This window comes from Sphaerodactylus townsendi, linkage group LG02 (genome assembly GCF_021028975.2).
Source record: "Sphaerodactylus townsendi isolate TG3544 linkage group LG02, MPM_Stown_v2.3, whole genome shotgun sequence".
Classification (NCBI taxonomy): domain Eukaryota; kingdom Metazoa; phylum Chordata; class Lepidosauria; order Squamata; family Sphaerodactylidae; genus Sphaerodactylus; species Sphaerodactylus townsendi.
Window position 1 is genome coordinate 177,496,706 of NC_059426.1, and position 27,287 is coordinate 177,523,992.

A 27,287-nucleotide genomic window follows, 5' to 3' on the forward strand; every position below is an offset into this window, starting at 1 on the left:
ATTCATTCTGATTGATCATCTGTCCGCTGAGCTGGTCCGTCTAGTTCAGGGGTCTGCAACCTGCGGCTCTCCTGATGTTCATGGACTACAAATCCCATCAGCCCCTGCCAGTATGGCCAATTGGCCATGGTGGCAGGGGCTGATGGGAATTGTAGTCCATGAACACCTGGAGAGCCACAGGTTGCAGACCCCTGGTCTAGTTGCTGAGGGAGCCCTGAATACACTCTGCTGCTATTGACTGAAGATGTATTTCTGCTCTTGAGAGGATGCCTTTTGCTTCTCGAGGAATAGAAGATCTGGGCCACCACCGCCTCGCTTGTTGATCTATTCTAGGCCTTGCAGCAATGTTCTCTGTCCAGAGGAGGATGTGTTGGTCCTTGAGTTTTGCTTGGACAGTTATAAGTGCATTCTTGTTGTGCTCGAGTTCCAGTGAGTTCATGTTCATCCTCCTTGGATCCAGGGACCTTGAGAAGGACGTCTGTGCAGAGAGGATCCCCAGCCTGACAGACTGCTATCTGTGAAGATCCAAGGTTCTCCTGGATGTAGTGTTCGCCTCGCCTTAGACTGCTGGATTTGTTCCACCAGATCATGCTTAGCCTCTCAGGTAAGGATAGAGTCAATTTTTTGTCCCTTCTTAGGAGGATCTCACACTGGTAACACTGGAGGAATCATTGAAGAGGCATGGAACATAGTCATGTCCATGGAATTAATCCTATGCATGATATTGTAACACCCTGAAGGTGTGCCAGTGACATTAGTTGGGTGGACTTGGCATTGGCAGTTGCCTTGGCCAGACTGGAGATCTTGATCACCTTGTTCTCCGGGAGGAACAACATGTTCTTTTGGCCTAATAATGACCCTCAAGTGTTGTGAAGGGATGAGGCTGCTTTCCCCTTTGTTCAGGAGGAACCTGTGAGATTCCAAGATCTGTATATGGTACTGCTGGTATCCTTGACGGCTTGTTCCCTACCAGGTGAACAGATCAAGATGTCCTCCAGGGATGGGTGAACCTGAAGTTCTTGTCCTTGCCTCAGCACCATAAGCATCACCAGTGCTTTAGGGAAAAATTGAGCTGAAGGGAAGATGAAGGAAAGGGCTCTGAATTGCATGTGATGATCTTGGTATGAAAATGAGGGGAACCTGCTGTACCCTATATAGACAGGGATGTGCAGGGATGCTTCTGTGAGATTCATTGAAGCCAGGAAGATCCCGGGAATCAGGGTGTCTGCACAGGGCCTCTGCTGGAATGTTTGTATCTCACAAACCTGTTGACATATTTTCAGGCTGAGAACGGCTTTCCAGTCCACATTTTTCTTGGGGACTCTGAAGAAGATGGAGTAGACTTATGGAGTGACATTCACTTGGAAGAACAGGCTCTATGGCTTGTACCTTCAAAGACGGCTTATGACTGCTATGGTTCTTCAGCGCTTTTCCTTTCTAGTGAGATCTGGGAGAAGGCAGCCCGGGAGTGCCTGATCTCCCCGCTGTCCCACAGCCTTGAAGATTGGAATCCCCTGCTCTTACCACTACATCATGGTGGCTCCTAAGCCCTCCTCCTCAAGAGTGAGAAGTGCCATCAAACTATGGCCAACTGAAGTTTACCCCATGTAGTAATGCACTGCTGACCCAGCAGCACGTGCGGGTAGAAACGTTGGCAATAACCAAGCGGACCCTCACGGCCTTCTGGTCGCGACCGCGCCCCACTCCTCAACCCCGTAACATGAGTCACGGGTCATGAGACTATCTGGCTCAGTCACCGGGCGTCCCAGACAAAGGGACAATGATCTGCCCCCAGGTGAGGATTAGGCCCAGACGCTTACGCTCTTCTCCGCACGTAGCAGCCAGGTGAGATCATGCATCACATGATGATCTCCCGCTCTCCCGCTCTCCCGGACTCTCCCGTCCCGCCCCTCTACACGCCCCCATTAGAATCATAATAAAAGGTGCCAGGAACCAGCACAGCGGGAGATTCGGCTGGGAACACGGACTCTCCGCGCTCCCGCCTGCCTGGCCGATCTCCACCAGATGTTATCTCCAGCGTCTCGTCTGCCGTTCTTGCGCTTCGACCACGCAATGAGTCGAGCTACAAGCTGCGCCGAACCCGGGGAATCCTCGAACCTCCACCCTGCCTGCTCAATGCCGCTTAAGCGCTGGGAAAGGGCAGCGATACCGAGAAGTCCGCTGAGCTGGATCGGCGCATCCATCCAGGGACCACCGCTTTCGGTATCGCTTCTGTCCTCTGACTCGGCAAGCGCATCCAGAAGACTCCCGGACACTCCTTGCAAACCCCTCGTCCGGCCGGAACTTGCGGTGGAGTATGGGAGCTTGCAAAGCCCAGGGCTTATGACAGCACAAGCTGCGTTAGCGAACTGAAAGGCGTTAGCGGCGAAATGCGGCAAGAGGTCTCCCATAAAGGGAAGAGGAGCTCGCCAATGACTAAACTGGTTGAGAGATTGAAGCTCAGTGTCCATGAGTACCCCGAGGGGGGGACATTGAATCTTAAGGACTGGGAAAACATCGGAGCACTCTTACGCGACAGAGCCTCGGCGCCCGATGTCACTGCACTACTGACGGTGGAGACAATGCTATGTCGCCATCAGCCTGCAGACCTGTAGGTTCTCCCTTGCTATAAACCCCGCCCTCCTTTCGGGATCTTTCACCTTCAATTTCAGCCCGGAATTTTCTCTATCCACTAAATTGAACCGCCTGTCCTCCTTCTGCCATTGCTGCCTCCGCCTCCTTCAAATTCTCGGCGTTCGGCCAGCCCCTCTACTGTCTCCGCTTCTTCATTTTCGAAGCCACCGCACCTCCGTCCACAATACGCCACGCGTAATGCGTAGCGGGTTTCAAAGACCCTGTGCCAGAGCGTGTTAATCCGCGATCTGCTAAAGAAGGAAACCCTGGACGGAAGAGCGATGCTGATATCCTGCGCAGATTGTGCCCGTCCACTTCACGGAATACCGAGGGGAGGATGGCATAGTTAGGCCCGGGTTGTCGAAATTGCAGCCCCTTGAGCTATAATATCCTCACCGAGCTCCGCCAAAAGCCATGCCGGGGCGTAGAATCACTAGCCCCTACGTGAGGGAGGCATGCTTTGGAGGCAATACGAGGAATCACCTAATGGTTCGGACGACTGGGAAAACCACCTTTACGCTGATGCGTTCCTGAGGCCCTGCACAATTTGTGATCTGGGAAGAAAGCGAAGTTCCGCCAGCAATGCAGATCAACAGGGCAGGCCTCCCGCTGCCAGCGCCTACAACAGCTCAGCTTTCGGTTTCGATGCTTTACGCCAACCCTAGCGATCAGATTTCATTGTCCTGCCTTGAGGCCACGCCATACGATGTCGCCTCTGAAATCGCCTAATATAAGGCATTTATCAAAGTCCCCAATGCCCGGCCAGCCAACTCCAGAGTTTCTTCCACTCATCCCGCAAAAGCCCCAAGAGCCCTATTATGTCGAGGAGTTTGTGAACAGGCTTCAAGGAAGCTCTCAAAAGGCAGGTGGATGGCGAAAGAGGCTCCAGAATGAGCTCCTCATGCGCCTACCGCTAAAGAGAACGCCTCCACTGGAGTGCCGCAGAGCAATCACGGGCCTGCAGGCAAGGATCCTGAACTGTACGACATGCTTAAAAAAGCTTGCCAGGACATCCAGGATCCTCCCGCTCACCAAGCTAACCTCCTCGCCCGCTAGGCACTCTCCACCACCAGGGGACAGCCCAGGAGGATTGCTTTAATCAAGTTTCACGGCAGGTCAGGACACTTCGGGAGGGAGTGCAGAGCAGCCAGTGGGGGGGGCCACAGCCCCGATGGAGGAGGGTCCTCCCCCAGGGGAGGAGAAGCTGGCCACCTAAAACCGGTGCCCACGATGCCAGAAAGGCTTCCACTGGAGAAACCACTTGACTTTGCCGGTCGGGAAACTCCACGCCTCGGGCATCTCCTCTCTGCAGCCCAGGACCAAGGAGGAGAGTACTAGAGCAGACCCAAACACCAAGGCCCCTGCCAAAGCCGCTACCTCTGCGTGGCATCTGCGGCTCGCATGCGCCAGCCTATCTCCTTTAAGTTCCCCACGAGGTTCTTGTCAGCCCCAACCCAGTATGGCATGAGGCCCATCCCTACGGGACTATTGGGCTAGTGCTGCCAAAGAGCCTCTGCCGGGCTGAACGTGGGACTGTTCATCGCCGTCCCGAGTGATCGACTCCAGCACCAAGCGACCCATCCATCTCCAGGTCTGGACAAACATCCCACAGGAATTGCTCTGCCGGAGCCAGCTCGGCAGCTGCGGCCAATTGATTCTCTTGCTCCCACATGCTGCGTTGCCCGCTGCCGACCCAATAATAAGGCTACAAGCCCCAGCAGCCAACGTAGAGCAGCCCACACCACCATCGCGGCGAGCGTGGAGACGCTTATCGGGAGCTCCCGCTACCATACCTGAGAGCTTCGCCATAGAAGAGATGTATGTTCAAGGGCCTGGTGGACACCGGGCGCTGATGTTACCGTCTATCCAGAGCAGCCCGAGTGAAAGCCCGACTCAGTGGCCAGCGGAGGCTTGCCAGCTTTATCTGGGTGGTGGTGGGGAGACAAACCGGGCGAGGCGGAGCATCCGCCTGCCAGCTCACGGGTCAACAGCCCAGGACTTCGGCGGCAGTCTCACAGTGCGCCCCATCGCTTTGTAGACATCCATGTCAGTCTTCTGGGGAAGGGACCTCATGAGTCAGGGTCAAAAGCGACTTTGGTCTGGGATGGGTAAGGCCATCACAGATCGTTGATCCCAATTATTGCCTTCCGAAATTCACTTTCTAATTTCCGTGGGGGAAACTTGTTCCCTCTCCCCTCTCTTCTCCTTCTGTTTTTTTCGACCAGTAAAGGCGGGAGGGGCCAGTTGGCTGACTGGCCCTCCCTGGATTAAAATCTGGGCCCGTCACCCCTGATACGCCCAGCACTGCCAGGACAGGCCCCAGTTTAAAAGGAGGCTGCCGCACCAAATTCACCCACAAACCAGTTTGAAGCCTCCAGTGGTGATGGTATTATAGCACCATCATCACTTCCTAAGGCGCTTTGGCCGAAGCAGCCTCTTTAAGGAGTGGTTTGGCTGACATTTCCTCAAAGATAATTAGATCACAAATTTTAAGCTTCACTCCAGCCTTCACCTTAGGTAGCCACCAAGGTCACGGTAAAGTGCAACTCCTTGCAAAGAAACCCCCCCCCCTTTTTCTTTTTTTTTGTGTGCGATGGGAATCTGCCCTCTAATCCCTCTGATTGCTTCATTCCCGGATACCCTATCCCCAAAGAGGCGGCTTCCAAAGCCCCGCTTTGTGTTGCTGATTAGCAACCTTCACGCGCAGGCTGCAAAACAAGCCTTCTTATATTAAACTCCTAAAACCCCAACTCAAACAAAAAAGCTTCGATCTCCTGATCTCCGCCATCAGGCTCTAGGAGCCGAGGAGCCTGGGCGGGACCTCGACCCCTCCCATAACCTGGGGAAGGGGTGTGTTTTCAATCCCTTCTTCCTACAGGTCCCTGTGGATCCCGACTTCGCCATGACAGGCCAGCCCAGCGGAATGAAGCCAGGAAGAAACCAACCCCATCCCGGAGATGGAACACATTGATTCTCTAAAGGATCCGCCCAGCCCGGTCTCAACAGGAACGCCAGCCGTCATGCCCCAGCACCCGGAATGACCTGGGGAGGCGTCAAGGCGACCGCCAGCCAAGCTTCAAGCAGCTGCTCGCATGCCAGCGAAACCACCCTGAGACACTCCGGAGAACCTTCTGTGCCGCTTCTCTTTTGCAATCATCACTGCCAGCTCAGCGGCCACTCATCCTGTTGCCTGCTCTGCTGCCTCCTGCCCAGCGGCAATGACGCCACCCCTGGCGAGCTTTTACCAGACCAACATCTGGGGGGTAATTCACCGCCGCACCAACGTCTAGTCCCTTTGCCCTTTGCCTGGGCCAGTACACTGGGAGTCGGGAGCTTGCTAAGCTCCTGCCTGCTCCCGTCTGCCTGCAAGCGCCGGAGACTTCCTAAGGCGGAGTCTGGGTTAAGCCCTTCATGAATGCCTCATCCATCAGGTACTCTATGAGCGCCCATTTCGGGGAATCGTCGTCCAAACCCTCCCGGCTGGCTGGCGCTCTCCCTTGTCACTTCAAGACTGTCGCTTAACCACGAATCAACACTCATCGCCCGCTGCATCACCGGCGCCAGCCAAGCGAGAACAGACCGGGCCCATTCGTAACCGGCTCGGGCCAGTGGAACTGCACACACATGGAGGACATTTCCCCGTGTTCGGAGTATCCTTGCTCCCCAGGGGTACTGGTTCTGGACCTCGCGGGGAAGAGAACGCGTTTAATTACATTCCCGCCTCGACTCTCTGCCGGGACTCTTTGTTGCCTCAATTAAGCCTCACCAATTGTCGTCCCTACCCCAGAGCTCCACCCCAGGAGCCGGGCCGCCTTTGCCGCCCGCCCGCTCCGCTTCTGCCTTCGGGATCCCTCCTGTCAGACGGACCCGGTCGATGCTGGGTCGCCTCTCCAAAAGCGAATTTGTCTCCCCTTTGCGACTTCCTTAGTGGGAGTCCCCGGACTTCGCCCTCCTACAACGCTAAGACTATCGGCCCGGCTGGCCTCGCGCCCACTCGCGAAGTCTATCAACTCTACCTCTCCACCGGGGCTCTGGATGCCCTGGCCTCCGAGCAGCAGGAGTTTCGTCAAGCGACCTTAGATAATGCGGTAAGTCGCTATTGATTGACATTTGCTGTTGTTGCATCACCAAGGTTGTGAAAATGTACGCAACTGTGCCATGTTGCTTTAACCTCTCTGACAATTCCCAATTGATTCATATGAAATGCAAGTGAGCTGCAAGAAGCTTATTAGCGTCTAATCTGAAAATATGATGTTTTCGCCCCCATTGGTGGTCAGCCCTCTGGGAGCTGGCTGTCGGGAGAGGATGGTTGAGAATTGCTGTTATTGCAGCTCTGCATTGGTTTAATTGTATCGCCCTCGTTATAGGATCTTGTTTAGTTCAGTGTGTGTCTAATGTTGCCTGTAGCGTGTGTAAAGAAGCCCCTCGAGTTTCCCTTCTTCTCTTTACCCCGCAGCCACAAGGTTCTAATGTTACACAAGCAGCTTCGGTCAGCTTGACCAGACGGGCGGCGAGGATGGAGACAAAGCGTCCTTTTAATCCCACTTAGCATTTCGGTCCCCTTCTAAAATGTAAAAAAGGAGGAGATGTAGGTAATAAAACACTGCTGACTGCCAACAGCACGCGTGGTGGGGCCCGTTGGCACACCATAGCGGACCCTCACGGCCTTTCTGGTCGCCACAGCACTCCCCACTTCTACTCTCAACCTCATTATGAGTCACGAGGTCACGTGAACTATCTGGCTCAGTCACCGGAGAGTCGCCCCAGGACAAAGGAGGACAATGATCTGCCCCCAGGTGAGGATTAGGCCCAGGCGGCTACGGCTCTTCTCCGACCGTGGCAGCCAGGTGTGAGATCATGCATCACATGATGATCTCCCCGCTTCTCCCTTTCTCCCGGACTCTCCGTCCAGCCCCTCTACCGCGCCCCCCCATTAGAATCATAATAATAAGGTGCCGAGGAACCAGCTTAGCGGGAGATTAAGCTTAGGAACCACGGACCTCCGGCTCCGGCTGCTGGCGATCTCCACCAGATGTTATCTCTCCGTGTCGTCACCTCGTTCTATGCTGACCATTAGATGCGACTACACCTCATATGGAAGAAGACGATTTTGGATTTATGCCCCACCTTCCTCTCCTGTAAGGAGATTCAAGGTGGCTTACAAGCTCCTTTGTGAGGTAAGTGGGGCTGAGAGAACTGTGAGGTAAGTGGGTCAGAGAGAACTGTGACTGGCTCAAGGTCACCCAGCAGGAATGTAGGAGTGTGGAAACCCATCTGGTTCATCAGATAAGCCTCTGCCACTCAGGTGGAGGAGTGGGGAATCAAACCCGGTTCTCCAGATTAGAATCCACCTGCTCTTAACCATGGTTTCCAGTAAAAACTTGGCCACCAATTCACAAACTACAAGATCAGAATTATTTAGAAAGTATAAGATCTTTTGAGTATCTGATATCCTATCACAGTTCAAAAAAAAAGGAACATTCACATATTTCCCCCTAATTCCCTTGTATTTAGTGCAATAGAAGAGGAAATGGGCTAAAGTTTCTGAGAGACTCAGGTTCAAATCTTCAGTCTGTTACAGAAGCTGGCTGGGTGACTTAGGGCCAATCATACCCTCACAGGGTTGTTGCGAGGATAACAATCAACAGAGGGGAACGATGGAAGCTGCTTTAAAGCCCCACTGGAGAGAAAGGTCAGACTGCATCTCCCCAGAACTGCCCACAGAGGACCCTTCTGATAGCAACCTTCTGGTGATTCCCGGCCCTAAGGACATCTGGTTGGCTTCCACCAGAGCCAGGGTCTTCACAGCCCTACATAGGTTCCGACATCGTGGAATTTGCTGCCGGATATCAGGACTCTCATAGCAATTCCGCATAGCATGCAAGATCAAGGTGTTCTTCTGAGCCTACACTCAAAGCTGAGGTGGCTGCCCATGAATTATATTGGCTCCGAAACCTACGCCCAAATGGGATCCATAAGACCAGGCAAAATTGGGACTCAACGTGGACGAACGTTTCTGATTGACTTAAATCTCCCTTTGATTTTTATGACATGTTTTAATCATTAATTTAAGTTATCGTTTTATGGCTGTATTAAATTATGCATGTTAGCCGCGCTGAGCCTGGCCCCAGCTGGGGTATTAAATGTTAGAATATCTGGCATCTTCCTGTAAGTTCTTTCAGGAGAAAGGTAGCTGCACCATTTGGTTTGCTTCTGTTAATGCAGGGCAGATGACCTGTCCATTGGCTGACTGAGGGTCACCTTCATTGTCTGCATATTATGGTGTAGCTCTGAATGCTCTTCCCTCCCTCCCTCCCCCTTTTACTCTCCTCCTTGTCCTTATGCTGTGTTGCTGAATGCTGTTTTCCTTGTGTGTTTATTGTGTAAGCTTGTCTGCACATGACTATTTCGTCTTTCTCTTTGGTCTATATCCATGGTGGTGAACCTATGGCACTCCAGATGTTCATGGACTACAATTCCCATCAGCCCCTGCCAGCATGGCCAATTGGGATAGCTCTGTTCTTTCTAATTTTGTAGTGTCACTCTGTTATTAAGAGATTCTTTGCCACTGCTTTCTTTGGGGAGGATGTATTACAACTATGTCAATATATATGCCAATTGATACTGATTGATCCTAGTGTGACACCTTAACCACTACGCCATGCGGGCATTATGAGAGATGGGGGAAAAGATCTCTCTGTCTACTTTCTGATGGGAATTGTAGTCCATGAACATCTGGAGTGCCATAGGTTCGCCACCACTGGTCTATATCAGTGATGGTGAACCTTTTTGAGACCGAGTGCCCAAATTGCAACCCAAAACCCACTTATTTATCGCAAAGTGCCAACACGGCAATTTAACCTGAATGCTGAGGTTTTAGTTTAGAAAAAACCGGTTGGCTCCCTCTTCCTCTGCCCCACCTGCTCAAGCAGGGGCCAGCCTGCTCTAGCCTCCAGCAAATCCCGCGCGCACTACTCTGTGCCCCTCTGGCATCTCTGCCTCCTCTGTGCCCGCCTCGGGCAGCAGCCACCCGGAGCACAGGCACCAGGCCCATCGTCCTCAGCGGCCCAGGCCAGCCTAGATGTGTGTGTGGGGGGGGGTTGATTTTCCACCCCCCCAAATGACGAACTCTGTGTGCGCGTGCCCACAGAGAGGGCTCCGAGTGCCACCTCTGGCACCCGTGCCATAGGTTCGTCATCACTGGTCTATATGTTTTGTAGCCAAACTTTTTATATTCAGACTTTTGTTGAAGAATAACTTTTCTGTTGCATTTCACTCTGCTGGGAACTGTGTAATTTCAATTCTTCTATCGTTAAATTTAACAGATTTTTTAAAATTAATACTGTCCTACCCACCAGACTGGAAAAAGAGGGCAAGCAGCCAGCTGCTTCGCCCTGACAGCCATTTCCCAGTGAACTCCCAACCGGGCAAAACAAGTGATTCAGGCATCAGCTGGGAGGCAGAGGAAAAATCTGGCTGCAGCAGAGCAACAAAAAGAGCTGCAGGCAGCTGGGAGGCAATGCGGGCAGCAGACAGACATCGCTGCCTCCCTGCCCAGTGCATTCGAGCTTCAGGCCTGCTCTGCTGTGACAAGAGCACACTCAGAACAACGGATTTTGTGGTAAAATATAAATTGCTCAATTATAGTCACTGCGTGGGGTTTACGAAGACAGTGTAAACCCCATGCAGTCTAAACTGAGTTTGCAAACTCATAGTTACTTACCTTAATTGGGTAATACCCACCTGTGTGAAGTTAACCTATTTAAGGACGATTAGACGTTCTCTGTATGCTACACCTGATCATGTCCTGCATTCAGTGCTTTAGGAACTGAATACAATCTAGGGTTGTAAACACTGCTGCATTAATGTGGCAATGAATTACCTAATGTAAGTTCATGTGCATGGAATTATAGTAATATTTCTATGTTGTGGTTGGGATATTGTGCAATTTAGTTTTGCTTTCTATTGTCACAGCGCAGAGAACTACTTCTGCACCTAGTGGTCACAGCGTTCCACTGATGAAGAACTCATGAAAATGCCTCATTATCACAAATGGCATTTTAGAACACCTCGTTCTGGATACTTTTGCACTCCTAAAGGTGTACAGCTATTGTAACCGAGTCCTTCATATATACTGACAGTAAAGGACTGTAATTATCTGTGTTTCATTACACAGCAAAACAAAAAGAACTCCTAGATTATATTGTTCCTATGTATACAGTTGTATTTTCTGTATATGTATAGTGTTAGTGGTTTGTATTTTTGTAACTTTTGGCATTTATGTATATTTATAGCTGTTTTAGACAATACACAACAGTGCACTTATTTTCTCTTTTCAGTTCACTGAGTAAATCAGTAGTAAGTATTGAAGTTTGTGTGTTTGTGTTCTCAAGTAGCAGGACCAACAGTGTTTTTTGTTAATTGCTGTTTATGTACACACCCCAAACAGGGACTGGGTGTTACTCTCAAAACCCAGAAAGCAAGACTTATAGCCTAATCATTTAAAAACAATATCTTGTTCTACAGTAAAGCGACAAAACTACAACACATGATTCTACTAGCTGCAGAAAGAGCCAGAATTTTAAAAATACAAAACCTGTGGTGTAACTGGTGTACAGTTAAAGACCTTTCTGGGTGTTTTTTTTTTAATTAGTCACTACATCTTTCAGGGGGACAAGATCAGGCACAACAAAGTATTCCAAATACAACAAAACGCATCTTAACATAACAAAAACGGGCTTGGAGAACAAGTAGATTCATGCAACCTTTTTAACTGCCTCACAGGGCTGTAGATACTGAAAACAAACCGAGCCGATTTTCAACTGTGCTTCAGAGGGGAAAAAAAGACAAAAGGAAGCCGATGGCGAATCCCACCTGGTGCTCTGTGTCTGCACATCAAAGGGTGGGGCCTTCACAAAACGAAACACGGCGGGGTCTTTGTTAACAGGCACTTACCTTCTTTTCCATCCAGGGGTTTTGATATTTCCATATCAAAGTTCTCCTGCATCCGCTGCCCCTTGAAACAGCTGAGATGTTCCTGTTCTATGAGGTTGCTTTCGTCTTCTTCTAAGGGCTGCCAGGTGCCATCAATAAACCACTGGCCACGCATTACAGGAATCTTTTCGGTCTCTAAAAAAACAAGACAAGGAACACAACTGTTTCAAGACTGTAGACTAGCAAACACCACAATTAAAAAATTACACTGTCTGGGTTTTGGTTTTAAACATTTTAATTTTGTCGCTAAATGTACTCTGATCATAAAAGAGAATTACAGAAATTACAAATATAGATAGGTACGTTTATCTCAGGAACTTCCAACTTCGTCTGAATTGAGTATTACAACTCAATCTACAGTAAATCTACAGTACAATCTACAATCCGCCTCTCCCCATATTGCCCCGGTAGGCCCCTCCGCTCCTCGGAGGAGGACCTACTCGTGATCCCTGGCCCAAAAATGATCAGGCTGGCCTCGACGAGGGGCAGGGCCTTTTCAGCCCTGGCCCCTACCTGGTGGAACAGGCTCCCTAGGGAGATCAGGGCCCTGCGGGACTTACATAGTTTCCGCAGGGCCTGCAAGATGGACCTGTTCCGCCAGGCATTTGGTATCTCTGTTATCCCCATACATTATTTTTGCAGGCTCTTTTGTTTATTTGTTCATGTGTTTTCGAGCTTCTTGCACAGTGGGGAAACCCTTTGGAGTGGGTGGGGGCGGCAGTAGAGAGGCATCATCTCCACCCACAAGTCTGTTAGTTGTAAATAACTATACCTCTTGATGCTTAAGTAATAGAAACAGTTACATCCTTGTAAACATTACTTACAAATTGGTAAAATCACACTATACTCTATTAGTTCTTAATTTTAAAGGTCCATTATCCTTCAAGGCTAATTTTTGCTGACATTTTTAATTTGAACTTCAAAATCAAAACCCAAAACATACACAGACAGAAACTCACCAAGCTATAAAGTACTTATGTCACAAAGATTTCCAGTTTCTTCTACACTAAATATTAACCCTTAAACCCTACCTGAACTTTCTGCACTTGGCTGTTAAGCATGAAACAAAATCTTTAGCATCATTATAAATAAAAAGTCTTACTTTTCTCTACTGGATCTTAATTTAACAATCCTTAACCTTCAAAACCACCAGGTATTCGTTTTCTCTAGATTTTCTATCAAGGATTTCCAATTGTCCATGAACTTAATTAAGTTCTTTTCTTTAAACAGTGAAGTTAACTTGACCATCTTGGCCAATTCTAGTCCCTTTACCCACCATTCTTCAACTGTAGGTATAGCTGGAGTTTTCAATTTCTGTGCATATAACATTCTTGCTGTCATATACAAAAACAAAGTGTTTTCTTTCCAGAGATCTGTCTGTAAGTCCTAGCAGATAAACCTCGAGTTTCATTTGCACATTGAGCTTCCAAATCTTTTGGATAGTTGTATGTACTGACCTCCACATTTCTTTAGCTTTTCCACAGGCCCACCATAAGTGATAAAACTTCCCTCTTGATGTTCACACTTCCGACACTTATTTGAAATGTTTTTATTGGGCAAAACTAATTGTGTCATAGCTTGACTACAGCAGATCCCACCTTCATGGCGGGGACTGAACAGCTTTTACAGGGATTGCTAGCTGTGCAGTTTCAAAGGTTTTCGCTGAAGTAATCCATTATCAGGCCTGTTGTTTGAGGAAGTCAGTGCATTGCAAAACAGAACAGTAGGCAGATTCCACCACCCCCACCCCTCCCAGTCATGTGCCTAAAATTTAAAAACTCAAGCAGTCTAAAACTTTCCCCCAAGGAATGGTGACTACTGGAGAATTCTAACTTGAGCTTTTTTGCATGCCTTGAAAATCATAAATAAAAATTCCTCAATGAAGCATGAACCCAGCAGATGTTTTCAACTGGTAATTTTGTCAAAGGCAAAAGGTTCCTGATTATGGGGAACACTTTCTGGAATTGTAAGAAGGTTATTCTATTACTGTCAGGGATACCATCTATACCAGTGATGGCGAACCTTTTTGAGACCAAGTGCCCAAATTGCAACCCAAAACCCACTTATTTATTGCAAAGTGCCAACACGGCAATTTAATCTGAATACTGAGGTTTTAGTTTAGAAAAAATGGTTGGCTCCAAGGCGTGCATTACTCGGGAGTAAGCTTGGTGGTAGTTGGTGGCTTTGCTTTGAAGCAACCGTGAAACTCTTCCAATGGGTGAATCATGACCCTAGGAGGGTTTACTCAAAAGCAAGCCCCATTGCCAGCAACCGAGCTTATTCCCAGGTTTAGTCACGCTTTAGTTCTTTGCATGAAAATCAGTGGGGTTTAACAGCGCTCAACAGGGTTACCTACACTGCTTCCCCAAAACTAGGTCTCAGGTTTAATGCTAATAATCGAGCCCAGCGGCCCAGGCCAGCCTAGATATGGGGGGGGGGGCAACTCTGTTTGCGCGTGTCCACGGAGAGGGCTCTGAGTGCCACCTCTGGCAACCGTGCCATAGGTTCGCCACCACTGATCTATACAATTTGGTATGTTGGCTTTGCTACTGTACGAAACAAAAAAGGAAGCATTCTGGTCTATCCAATTTAGCAAATATTCAGATTGTCTCAATTATTGATCCTCCTCCCCCCATTCCTGTGCAAGGATGAAGAAGCAGGAACTAGACAATGTAAAATGAACAGTGTTGACTAAAAGCCTGGTGATATATCAGATATGAGATAAAATTTCTACAAAATCCAATACCAGGGCTATCTCTCATCATATAAACTGGAATGCATCTATAATCTATAAGTGTTAAGATACTTGCTGGCAGTGCCAGAATTCAGGCACTGATTTATCACACATTTATCACTGATATCCTAATCAGCATGCTACAGTCGCTCACCACTGAGTTCGAGCAATAATAAATTGACTGAGAAACGGGTACTATTCATAATAATCTTACTATATCATTGAGGAGCGTATTCCTGAAAACAAACCAGAAGTGAGAGTTGATGGGAAGTGTAGTCCTCAGCCATCTGGGAAGGTTCAGATTCCAGCTCCTCCTGGCAGGGCAAGGACTATACTTCCCAGCAGCCCTTGCTGTAGAAAGTCATGCTCTCTTCCTCCCTTCACAGTGTTTAACAGACTTATGCCACCCGATAGGGTCACGTAAGTCTGAATGCCCAGCTGCTGGCGTCATGCGGCAAATGGCTGGGAGAGAACATGCCGCTCCTCCACCGCCCATGCCCATGCCCTGCCCCCCACAACACCAGCAGTGGTGGCAGGGGGACTGGTGTTGCGTCAGGCACCACATTTCAGCGGCAGGGAGGGTCGTGGCAGCTGCACGCCGGCGATATTGCCCTACCGCCTGGGTAAGTGCCCCAGGGAGGGCAAATCCGGTGTAGACACATGTTGCTCCCACAAGTGGATTCTCCCCCCCCCCCCCCCCCGGTTGGGGTTCCAACTGTCTCTGTGTGTGGGGAATCTGAGAAAGGAGAGCCCATTTGCAAAGTTCAGGGAGCATGTCTGGGGGGAGGGGGAATCTGTAAGTAAGCTTTTTAAAACTGAATAATTGGGCTAGGTTTCATTATCTGTGGTAAACTGCAAGGCCAAGTGGGGAGGCAAGGGAGGGGTTGGCCCCTTGGTGGCTGCCCACCAACAGTTTTCTGGAGCCTGTTGTATTTGTTTGTACGATGGGCTTTACTGCTAGTTCATAATGTTCCATGATAACGTCAAACTGTATGCTCTTTCAATAGTTCTACTCAGAAACTTTGAACAGGAAGGCAGACAGTAATTTCTTGATGATGGTTAAGATTTAATGCATATCTACTAAAAGGGTTGGCAAATATTGGCAAATATAATATTGAACTGTAGAAACAGTTAAACAAAAGATGAAAACAAAGAACAGTTAAACAGTTTGGAAAATAAATCCCCTGCCCTCTCTTGCAGCTTTGAAATGGATTTTTTAAGAATTTGCATGTCATGGTTCCTACATGTGTGCGGATGTACAAGAGCATTCAAGTCAATGCGAACAGAAAATGCCTTCAAATATCAAATAATTCATAGCAAATATACAAAGCATTTGAGGAGAGATAATGAAAAACTGAGAAACCAGGAATCAAAAATAAAAACACACATTGAACGCATAAGAAAATCTCATTTCTGATCTCTGCTCTCCACCACCCCAAAATGTCTAGTCAGCAAGGTTTGCAAGTGACACTTATTAGCTAGCATTCTCCCTCGGCCTAAAACCATTAGACAAATTAACAGAGAGCCTCTCCGCGCTTCTGCGAAAGCAACGAATCAAGCTGGAAAATCAATGCAACTCATTCGTAGGTTCTTTTGCCGTCCTGCCCTGGGAGAAGTCTCCACTTACAAAGATCTACAGTGTCAGCAGGAATAGTTTCTATCAGGCCTGGAAAAGTACACACATTTGTCTTTGTCTCAAAGGAAATAAAATATAATGTAGATAGAAACACAAAGGAATTCAAAGGCAGCAAACCGTTCTTCGAAAAAAGTCCAGGACAAATTTGTCAGAACAATCAAACAAGAAAAGGGTGTCGATGTCACATGGTTCAGAACTCAATTAAAGAAAACATCCTTGTTTAGGAAACGTGTGTAAGAATATCAGTGGCGTAGTGCCAAGGGGACGGGTGTGTGTGTGACGTACAGGGTGTGTGCTGGTGCGGGGCCTGGTGGGGTGTGTGGCAGGGCGCAGGGCACGCACAGTTCCCTCTCGCTCTGGCCCTGAAGAAGACACTTCAGTAGGCACAAATGCTTTGCTCTTTACAGCTTTCACAGAATGCAATAAATGGCTATTTTAAACTGGGGCTTAATTTTGAATTTCATCCATAATCATCATGTAAATGTACAACATTCCCGAAAGTTTATTCCCCTATCGGGACAATCAGGCCTGACCAAGGGGAGATTTTAATAGGTGGATTTTAATAGGTGGTAATGCTACTTCACATTATTGTTGTTGGGCGTTTATAGCACTGTTGTTTTAACTCCTGCACTTGGCCCAGCAGGCGGGTGTGACTTTCTCTCGCGAAGTGGCTGCTGGGCCCAGAACAGGAGGTGGAACCCGACTCGCAAATAAGTGGGGCTTACTTGCGAGTAAGCGCTTACTTTTTAAGTGCTTACTTGCACATAAGAGCTGTGGCCAGCCCCTCTTCCTGGTCCAGCAGCCACGGTGTGACTTTCTCTCATGCCCCAGCTGTTGGGCCGGGAAGAGGAACTGTGGCCAGCCAGCTCCTCTTCCCAGTCCTGCAGACAGGCGTGACTTTCTCAACTGGAGCCTGACAGTGCTTACTTTTCAAAGCACTTACTCATGAGTAAGAGCTCAGCCAGCCCCTCTTCCTGGCCCAGCAGAATCGTGCAGGTGCAGTAAGGCATCTGGTCACATGGGGGCCCGATTTTGCACCCCCACATAACCAGATTTGTTGCGCCGTGTCCCCAGGCAAATACGCCACTGTGATGGGCCCCCTTTCCCCCTTTCTCTGAAGTCCAAGTAGATTTCAGAAGTGGAGCCCACAGTTCAAAGCTGGGTCCAGCCAGGCCAAGCTCACAGTTCAATGCTGGGCTGAGCCTGGATGGATCCAGCTTTAAACTGCGGTCTTCCGAGGAGGAGAGCTCAAAGGCGGCAAACGGCGTGGGTTCAGCTCTGTGCTGCCTGCTGCCTCCCAGACCCATATGGAGACCAGAGGCTGGCCTATTTTTTTGCTTTGGGTTTAATAAAAGAGTATCAAACAACACAAACCCTCCTGTATCTCCTGTGATTTTAACCCTGTAATCTGATACAGCTACCCAAAGCAAACAGGTCACCATTACTGTAGTATTACCATCAATAGAGAAGCATCTGTCTCAAACGGTGCAATCCTATGTAGAGTTATTCCATTCCAAACCCACTGAAATGAATGGGATTAAGCTGGAGTGACTCTCCTGAGGATTGCTCTGTTAATCTCCTCCAGGCCACATGTGTACATCTCCTTTCTGACCCAGTGCTGCTTGGGAAGCCTCCCCCTTTGAAACCTCGGAAATCCCTCCGCGAGCGGCATACGCTGCCAGTTAAAACATCTGTTGGTCAGATTTGGCAAGAGGAAATTGCTTGCAGTGGAAGTAACAGCACAGCAGGACACCCACCGAAGCCCCTGCTCTGCTGACATTTCGCTGTCTCCTAATCTCTGCCTGCCTCCCCCTCCACCGGTTATCACCTCATTGTTTGAGGAGGCATGGCCTTCGCCCACTCCACAGCTGGCCGGGCAAAAAACGTGCCCTGTTTCTCCCATTGTGCAGTCAGAATGTTTCTGCCTCCCAGACCCACGCCATCCAGTGCCCAAGGCACCCAACTATGCCAACTGCTGGAGGCCTCTCCTCCTCCGCCCATTCCGAGTGAGGGGGCTCCCTGCCACACGTGCCCTCTCGCATGGTCTTAAGGCCCAGCAAGAACAACGGCTGGGAGTGACACAAGTCTGCCAACACATTCAAACAGCCGCTCGTTTCTGCTCCATGTTCAGAAAGGGGTTCTTTAAACAAGGGGGGGGATATGGAAGGTGGGCACGAACCGAGACAGTAATAAAGCAATGGGGGACTGCTCATGACCTTGATAGGGCACGAAAGCCTATCCGCCCTTTATCTGGCTTCAGAGATGCTGTCCACACATCCTCAATCTCGTCTTGGCTATAATTAGAACTGGAAACCAGGTTCTAAGTTCTGCACTACATAAGAAGTTATGCATGTACTCCTAACTGCCCAATAATTACTGTGAAAGAGAGCCAGCGTAGTGTAGTGGTTAAGAGCAGGTGCACTCTATTCTGGAGTACCGGGTTTGATTCCCTGCTCTGTCACTTGAGCTTTGGAGGCTTATCTGGGGAACCAGATTAGATTGTGCACTCCAACACATGACAGCTGGGTGACCTTGGGCTAGTCACTGTTCTTTGGAGCTCTCTCAGCCCCACCTACCTCGCAGGGTGTTTGTTGTGAGGGGGGAAGGGCAAGGAGATTGTAACCCGCTTTGAGTCTCCTTACAGGAGAGAAAGGGGGGATATAAATCCAAACTCTTCTTCTTCTCTACTGGAAGGAAATGAGAAAGAGAGAAAAAAAAATCAGAAGTTCTGTGGGCAAAGTTCACTGGGGATCTTGCAAACCTCTCTCTCTGCTCTATGATTCATGATGATCTTCCCAACTACACTGCGAGGAAAGGGTTGCAGTCATGTGCTCCTTGAGAGAAGAACTGCAGAATAAAAATGTGACAGGATACTTTGCATCACAAATGTGAAAAACCGGTGTATAGGTAAAACCGGTAAAAACAAGTAAAACCGGTGTATAGACAAAGGCAAAATCAAATCAAATGTATTGTTACAACCAACAACCAGAACAAAACAGCTAAACAAGTTTAAAACAACAGATCAGAAGAACATAAATTTTGTGGGATGACACAGTCTATAGATATCACTGGAGCCATGCTGACATGCAAAAGCCCCCAATCTTCCACTAGAAGATTGTCTTTGGAAAGAGACAGAAAGAGCAGGCCAATAGATTTGTACACTACGCAAGTTCTCAGTTGTTTGGAAAGCTGAGACAGCATCACTTTTGAATGGGTCTGATTCCCCAAGGGAAGAGTCCGATGACGTAAGGCCCAATGCTAAGCGGCAGGACGTTTTCGTCTTGCTCGCCCTATCCCCAGCAACATACCACAGATCTTAGATTTCTCCCCTGAGAGACTGAAGCGGTATCCGGACAAGACCGAAATGATGCTGGCCAGGACAAGGGAAATGCTTGGGAGAGTTGGATCTACCAGCGGTGGGCCAAGTGGAGTTGGTGTTTGCAGAGCAGGTAAAGAGCTCTGGGGTGTTCATAGAAGGAGCCTTGCTGTTTGACATGAAAGTTATTGTCACCTGTATTTGGTTCACTAACTCTCTCCTTTCTTAGCCTCAGCTAACCTAGCCATGCTAAACCATATTTTTGTTTCCTTGTGGTTGGATTAGAAGAAGAAGAGTTGGTTTTTTATATTCCACTTTTCTCAATCTTTCATAAGAACATAAGAACAAGCCAGCTGGATCAGACCAGAGTCCATCTAGTCCAGCTCTCTGCTACTCGCAGTGGCCCACCAGGTGCCTTTGGGAGCTCAAATGCAGGAGGTGAAAGCAATGGCCTTCTGCGGCTGTTGCTCCCGATCACCTGGTCTGTTAAGGCATTTGCAATCTCAGATCAAGGAGGATCAAGATTGGTAGCCATAAATGACTTCTCCTCCATACATCTATCCAAGCCTCTTTTAAAGCTATCCAGGTTAGTGGCCATCACCACCTCCTGTGGCAGCATATTCCAAACACCAATCACACGTTGCGTGAAGAAGTGTTTCCTTTTATTAGTCCTAATTCTTCTCCCCCGCATTTTCAATGGATGCCCCCTGGTTCTAGTATTGTGAGAAAGAGAGAAAAATTTCTCTCTGTCAACATTTTCTACCCCATGCATAATTTTACAGACTTCAACTCTATCCCCTCAGATGCTCTCCTCTCCAAACTAAAAGAGTCCCAAAATGCTGCAGCTCCTCCTCATAAGGAAGGTGCTCCAGTCCCTCAATCATCCCTTTCATTGCCCTTTCTCTGCACTTTTTCTATCTCTTCAATATCCTTTTTGAGATGTGGCGACCAGAACTGAACACAGTACTCCAAGTGCGGTCGCATCACTGCTTTATATAAGGGCATGACAATCTTTGCAGTTTTATTATCAATTCCTTTTCTAATGATCCCCAGCATAGAGTTTGCCTTCTTCACAGCTGCCATGCATTGAGTTGACATTCCCATGGAACTATCAACTAAGACGCCCAAATCCCTTTCCTGGTCTGTGAAAAATTTCAAGAATCGTTTTCTCAACCTTTCAAGATAGTAACCTTTCAGCTTCCTATCAACTTCCCTTACCATTCCCACAACAGGCACCTTGTGAGGTAGGTGAGGCTGGAAGAGTTCAAAGAGAACTGTGACAGGCCAAAGATTACCCAGCAGGCTGCATGTGGAGGAAAGGAGAAACAAACCTGGTACACCAGATTAGAGCCTACCGCTCATGCGGAGCGGAGGGGAATCAAACCGGGTTCTCCAGATTAGGGCCTGCCACTCTTAACCACTGAACCACGCTGGCTCTCTATAACAAGCTCTTCTACCTTTCAGGTGACCTTTGGAAGCCTCAAATGGCTCAAAATACGGCTGCCTGATTACTGTCAGGGGCTAAGTGGGATGATGGGAATGCATCTTGCCTATTTTAAAATGGTGACATCAGCGACAGCCTGTTTCTGAATTCAGTTCAAGGTGCTGGTTAGGAACTTCAAAGCCCTCCGTGGCCTAACTCCCAGGTATTGGCCTCTCCCTGCACATGCCTTCTGGGTGCTGAAGGAGAATGGAATGGGGTTAAGGATGATGATGGGTTGGCTAATGGCAATCTCTTATCAAACCCAGCCAGAGCTGGTATGAAATGTCCCAAAGAACAGAACATCTCCTGAACACATCCACAAGCCGGTAAAAATAACGCTAAGTGTGCAATTGTTGAAAAAGGCAAACAAACTGGTGACCTTCCTGACAGCACAGAACGATGAGAAACCACGTCACCTCCAGGTTCTTCCCCTCCTTATTTTTTATTTTTATTAAATTTAATATGCGGCTACATCTCTGTTGAACTTAGGGCAGCTTACACCATTTCATAGAAACAATGTATTGTCGAAGGCTTTCACGGCCGGATTCAACTGGTTGTGGTGGGCCGTGTACCACAGAGAGAAGTCTGTTTCTCTGTGATATACCTCTGAAGATGCCAGCCACAGATGCAGGCAAAATGTTAGGAACAAGATCTACCAGACCACGGCCACACAGCCCGGAAAACCCACCACAACCAATTTCATAAAAACACTTCAAACATTTAAAACCAATAAATTACATTTAAATCATCTCCAATATAACGATAAAACGGTACCCAAAGCTACTGAGGTTTAAAGAAGCCCACCTTGCTTTTTCCCGTTGAATGAGTTCCTGAGCTGTTTTAAGTTTTGAGGCAGCATGGCAAAGCTATTTTATTGACTACAAAAGAACTTTTAGTGGTACAAGCTGCAGGCGCCTTCTGGGCAAGATGCGTTATTATTCTAACAGAGTCAATGTGGACTCTAATCTTGAAAACTGAGGTTGAATTCCTTGCTCCTGCGCATGAAGCCTGCTGGGTGACTTTGGGCCAGTCACAGTTCTCTCCAAATTCTCTCAACCCCACCTACCTCACAAGGCATCTGTTGTGGGGAGAGGAAGGGAAAGGCGTTTGTAAGCCCTTTTTGGACTCTCTTATGGTTGAGAAAAGAAGGGTATAAATCGAAAGTCCTCCTCTTCTTCTTTTAAGAATGTTTTAAAAAATTTAAATCATAATCCACCTTGAGCCACAAGGGAAAGGAGAGGGGTTGGGGGGAGGGATGTGACGCCATCTGACGCTATACAGTTCCTGGTTTTTATTAATTATATTTAGTTGTTTTATATTGTGTTTTTAAGCTGTTTTTATATATTGTTGTTGTTCACCGCCCTGAGCCCCTAGGGCAGTGATGGCAAATCTTTTCGAGACCGAGTGCCTAAATTGCAACCCAAAACCACTTATTTATCGCAAAGTGCCAACACGGCAATTTAACCTGAATACTGAGGTTTTAGTTTAGAAAAAATGGTTGGCTCTGAGGCACACGTTACTCGGGAGTAAGTTTGGTGAATGAACCGTGCAATGCTTCAAATGGGTGAATCACGACCCTAGGAGGGTTTACTCAAAAGCAAGCCCCATTGCCAGCAACCGAGCTTACTCCCAGGTAAAGGATTGTGCCCAGGCTAGCCTAGATGTGTGTGTGTGTGAGGGTGATTTTCCACCCCCCCCCAACGATCAACTCTGTGCACATGTGCCCACAGAAAGGGCTCTGAGTGCCACCTCTGGCACCCATGCCATAGGTTCGCCACCGCTGCCCTAGGGGGAGGATGGTCTATAAACCTAATTAAATAAATAAATAAAGTGGATGTTTTTTTAATAAATAAAATTAAAAGTGTCAGAGAATGAACTGGAATAAAACCTAGTGTCATGGACCTGACTGATGGTCACAAGGCTCTTGTGCCTGAGATTGGTGTGTACGTATATTATACATTTGCCCATATATATGACGCCTTGTCTGTCTGTCATGTTACTTTTGCATCTTATTTGCATCTCCAGGTTACAATTTGCTGCTTTTGACCACTACACCACACTGAACAACAGATCTAGCTCAGCAGCTAGCGAGGAGGAGGCCGGGGAATCTTCCTCAACCATAGAGTGGGTACTGCTGGTACACAGGATAATGTGCAAAAGTCAAAACTCCTGAAACGGCAGAACTGTGGTTGAACAGTGTGATGCAACACCCCCTAAGTGTGGAATGATAAAGTTTCATGGTTAAAATACAGATCACTGTTCAGGGAAGAAAGAAATGTTGGACTCCTTCACGCTGCCCACGCTGTGTGATTTGATTGGCTGAGACAGTATCGGTACAGTCTATCAGTACAACAAGAGAGACACAAATATGAATGCTCTGCACAGACCGCAAAGTTTTTCAAGTTTTTGTTGTCGTAGAAATGTTTTAGGACAGAGAACACAAAGTCGGAAGAGCTGCCGGAATATCCATACAGTCATTATGATGTTCATTCAGAGGAAATGGAAGGAGAACGGGCTCCAAACCAGCAGACTGGCTTAGAGGGTTTTTGACGGGAATGCAGAACTCGTTTTTTAGGAACGCTGAGGGGGCGGCAGCAGCCCCTGGTTTAAAAGGACTCAAGTGACAGCACATGTGAGTGGTGTTAAAAAAAAGAGCACCTGGTTAATTTCTTGTCGGAAGAGGGGGGGAACGTTGATTCTGAACCCAGAGACAGTCAGAGGCTGACAGGTAAGAGAAGGAATGATGAGATACAGAGAGAGAGGCACTCAGTTGCTGCTCCGCCCTGACCCAGCAGGTGCAGACTCTTGCTATGAGTAAGCACGTATGGGGTAGTAGCAGAACGGAAAAGTATCGCATGGAAATGAGCTCATCACCTTTGCCAGCACTCGATGTGTGGGCAAAATCTGAATGGAATGCATAATGACTAGTAATTAATGAAGAGGAAGCAAAGGTCAGATTACCACATTGGGAGCAAGAGAGTGGAAACTTGTGAGTGGAAACTCTGGACAGGGGAAGAATGAAAGGAAAAGGGAAAAGAAAGGAGATCATACTAAAACTGGGCATCAGCACATCATACTGATGTTTGGGAAAGCAGGATTGGAAGAGTGTAGTAAGAATCGAGCGAAGGAAGGCATTTGGGGAATAGGTGGTAAAGGACTTATAAGCGAAGGTAAGTTAAAAAGAAATTGTAATTTGTCATGTGGTCAGGACCTAAGGGCTCTCCTAGCACTGCAAAATGCTCACAACCGCAGTCCCATGGGGATAGGTTACATAGAATTTAACGGGGAAATCACTTCTGAATAAAACAGAAAGAGAGAGAGACAGTTTGGTTAAAGAGTCAGGCTAGGACAGTGACCCATGACATGCGTGTCCAAGATGACATGCCAAGACATGCCAGCATTCACCACTGTATGAGTCACTTTTGCAATTCTGAGTCTTTTGCAATCCTCTGAAGATGCCAGCCACAGATGCAGGTGAAACGTCAGGAGAAAATGCTACTGGAACACGGCCAGACAGCCCGGAAACCCCACAACACCGCACACTTTTGTAAAACTTTGCTGTTTCTTTACACAACACAAAGCTCCACACACGACTGGGCTGTATTTTAAAAAGTAAACAAATATGTAAAGAGTTGTGGTTTTTTTGTTTAGGGCAGGGGGTGAGTGGAGTTAGGCATTTTCCAAATGCGGGCACACTGAGCCGAAAAGGTTGGCCATCACTGGACTGGGATCTGGAAGACACAGGGACGAATTTGTGGAACCTTGCTGGGTGACCTTGGACCCAGTCACACACTCCCAGCCTAATCTACCTCGCATGGTTGTTGTGATGATAACTCAGAGAAGAGAACAAGGGAAACCAGGTTGGGCAGGGTGTAAATGAAATGAACAAAATGCACAACAGGGATGGGGTCACAGGCTGCATTCACCCCATGCCAGTTTACTTGGGAGCAAGCCCCCCAGCAAATTCAATATAGGGGTCTTGCATCCCCCCAGGGATGGTGGTGAGGCAGACTTCCAGTGTGATGCAGTGGCTAAAAGGTCAGACTAGGATCTGGGAAAACCAGGGACAAATCTGTGTTCCACCCCATGGTGGTTAACTTGGGAGTAAGCCTCTGTGATGAATCCAATAGGGGGGTCCTGCATACATCAGGCAAGGTGGACTCAAAATGTGATGCAAGGGCTAAGATGTTAGGCTAAGAGACCCAGGTGCAAATCTGTGTTCACCATATGCTAGTTTACCTGCGGCAAATCCAATAAGGGGTCCTGCATCCCTTCCAGGGACTACAGCGAGGCGGAGTTCCAGTGTGATGGAGCGGCTAAATTAATGTCAGACAGTGGTGGCGAACCTTTGGCACTCCAGATGTTGTGGGCTACAATTCCCATCAGCCCCTGCCAGCATGGACAATCCTGGCACTCCAAACCTTTGGCGCTCCAGATGTTATGGACGACAATTCCCATCAGCCCCTGCCAGCATGGCCAATCCTGGCACTCCAAACCTTTGGTGCTCCAGATGTTATGGACAACAATTCCCATCAGCCCCTGCCAGCATGGACAATCCTGTCCGCCTCCTGTCCTCCAATTGGCCATGTTGGGAGGGGCTGATGGGAATTGTAGTCCATAACATCTGGAGTGCCAAAGGTTCGCCACCACAGGCAGAGACCCAGGTGCGAATCCGTGGCAGCTGGCCAGGCATCCTGGGTCAGTCCCCCACTTCCAGCGTGGTGTAGTGGTTAAGAGCAGGTGGATTCTAACCTGGAGACCCGGGTTTGATTCCCCACCTGAGTGGCAGAGGGGGGAGAGGAAGGGAAAAGGAGCTCGTAAGCCGCCTTGAGTCTCCTTACAGGAGAGAAAGGTTGGGTGTAACTCCAAACTCTTCTTCTTCTAGCCCAGGGGTCTGCAACCTGCGGCTCTCCAGATGTTCATGGACTGCCACTCCCATCAGCCCCTGCCAGCATGGCCAATTGGCGATGCTGGCAGGGGCTGATGGGATTTGTAGTCCATGCACACCTGGAGAGCAGCAGGTTGCAGACCCCTCGCAGGGTTGATGTGACCACGGGAGAGAGGGCGGGAGGGGGGCTTACGGTTCCAGTAGACGGGGTAGCACTCGACGTTGGCGACGTCCACCTCGTAGAGGCCCCCGCGGACGCAGACGGGCTCGGGGGGGCCGCCGCCGCCGGTGGCGGGCGGGGGGCAGGCGTCGTCGTCGTCGGGGTCCGGGTCCGGCGGGGGGGAGGGCGGCGGGCGCGGGAGGGCGCGGAAGGCGCGCTCGATGCGGAGCGAGTCGTAGCCGATGAAGGGCTTCCAGCTCTTGCGGTCCTCGCGGTAGAACCAGCGCACCTCCTCCGGGCCCAGCTCCCGCACCACCTCGAAGCAGGCCGGCGACGACGGCGAGCCCGTCAGGCCGCCGCGCACCCGCTTGCGGGGCTCCGAGCCCGGGGGCGGCGGAGGCGACGACGACGGGCCGCCGCCGTTGTCGCTGCTGCCCGCCTCGCCGCCCGCCTCGTCCTCGCCGCCGCCGCCGCCGCCTTCCTCCAGGCCGCCCTCCTCGTCCTCCTCCTCCTCGTCGTCCTCGTCGTCCGGCGGGAAGAGCGGCGGCGGCGCCCCCCCTCCTGCTCCGGCGGCGGCGTTGGCCACGGGGCCCGGGAGGCGGTTGGGGGGGCGGCGGCGGCTGCGGCGCCTGGGGAGCGGCGAGGCCTTGTGGTGGGCGCGGTGGTGGTGCGGCGGGTGGTGGCGGCGCGGCGGCGGCGGCGGCGGCGGCGCCTCCTCAGAGCCGGACGACGACGAGGACGACGACGACGAGAGCGGCAGCAGGGCCACGGGCCGAGGGGCGCCCGGACCCCCCCCCTCCTGCTGCTGCCGCCGCCGCCGCCCCGCCTCGGCCCCCGCCTCCGCCGCCTCCTCCTGCTGGCCCCGCGCCGCGGCCGACGAGCGCTTGTGGAAGCGGGCGGGCGGCCGCCGGAGGGAGGGCTCGGCCGGGCGGCAGCGGTCGGCCTCCTCCTCCTCCTCCGGGCTGTCCATGAGGGAGACGGCCCGAGGCCCTCCCCGCGCGCGCGGCTCCTCCGGCCGGCCGGCCTCTGCGCCTCGCGCCTCACGCGCCGCCCCTCGCGGAAGGAGGCGGGCGGGGAGGGAGGGAGGGAGGGAGGGAGGGAAGGCCGGCGACCGTTAACCGTCACAGCGCCGCCAGGCACGGGCGGCCCCGCAGCAGCAGCAGCAGCGGCAGGCAGAGAGGGCAGGAGGGTCGCCCCGCGAGTAAGGAACCCGCAGCACTACACTAGACCACAGGTGTCAAACTGGCGGGCCTCCAGATGCTCATGAACTACAATTCCCATCAGCCCTTGCCAGTATAGCCAATGCTCATGTTGGGAGGGACTGGTGGGAATTGTCGTTCATGAACATCTGGAGGCCCGCCAGTTTGACACCCCTGCACTAGACGCATAGGTGTCAAACTGGCGGCCCTCCAGAGGTTATGGACTACAGTTCCCATCATCCC

At 49.8% G+C, this 27,287-nt stretch overlaps 1 protein-coding gene across 1 annotated transcript in view; it reads right to left on the bottom strand.

Moving 5' to 3' along the window:
• Positions 1-26,896, bottom strand: part of LOC125427086 (phospholipase DDHD1-like) — a 40,668-nt gene extending 13,772 nt beyond the window's left edge. The window contains exons 1-2 of the mRNA XM_048486105.1: positions 25,879-26,896; positions 11,590-11,763 (exon numbers count right to left, since the gene is read on the bottom strand). Of these exons, the coding sequence (XP_048342062.1) occupies positions 11,590-11,763; positions 25,879-26,815 (1,111 nt within the window). The 5' untranslated portion in view covers positions 26,816-26,896. The remainder of the gene's footprint in view (positions 1-11,589; positions 11,764-25,878) is intronic.
• Positions 26,897-27,287: the final 391 nt, after the last annotated feature.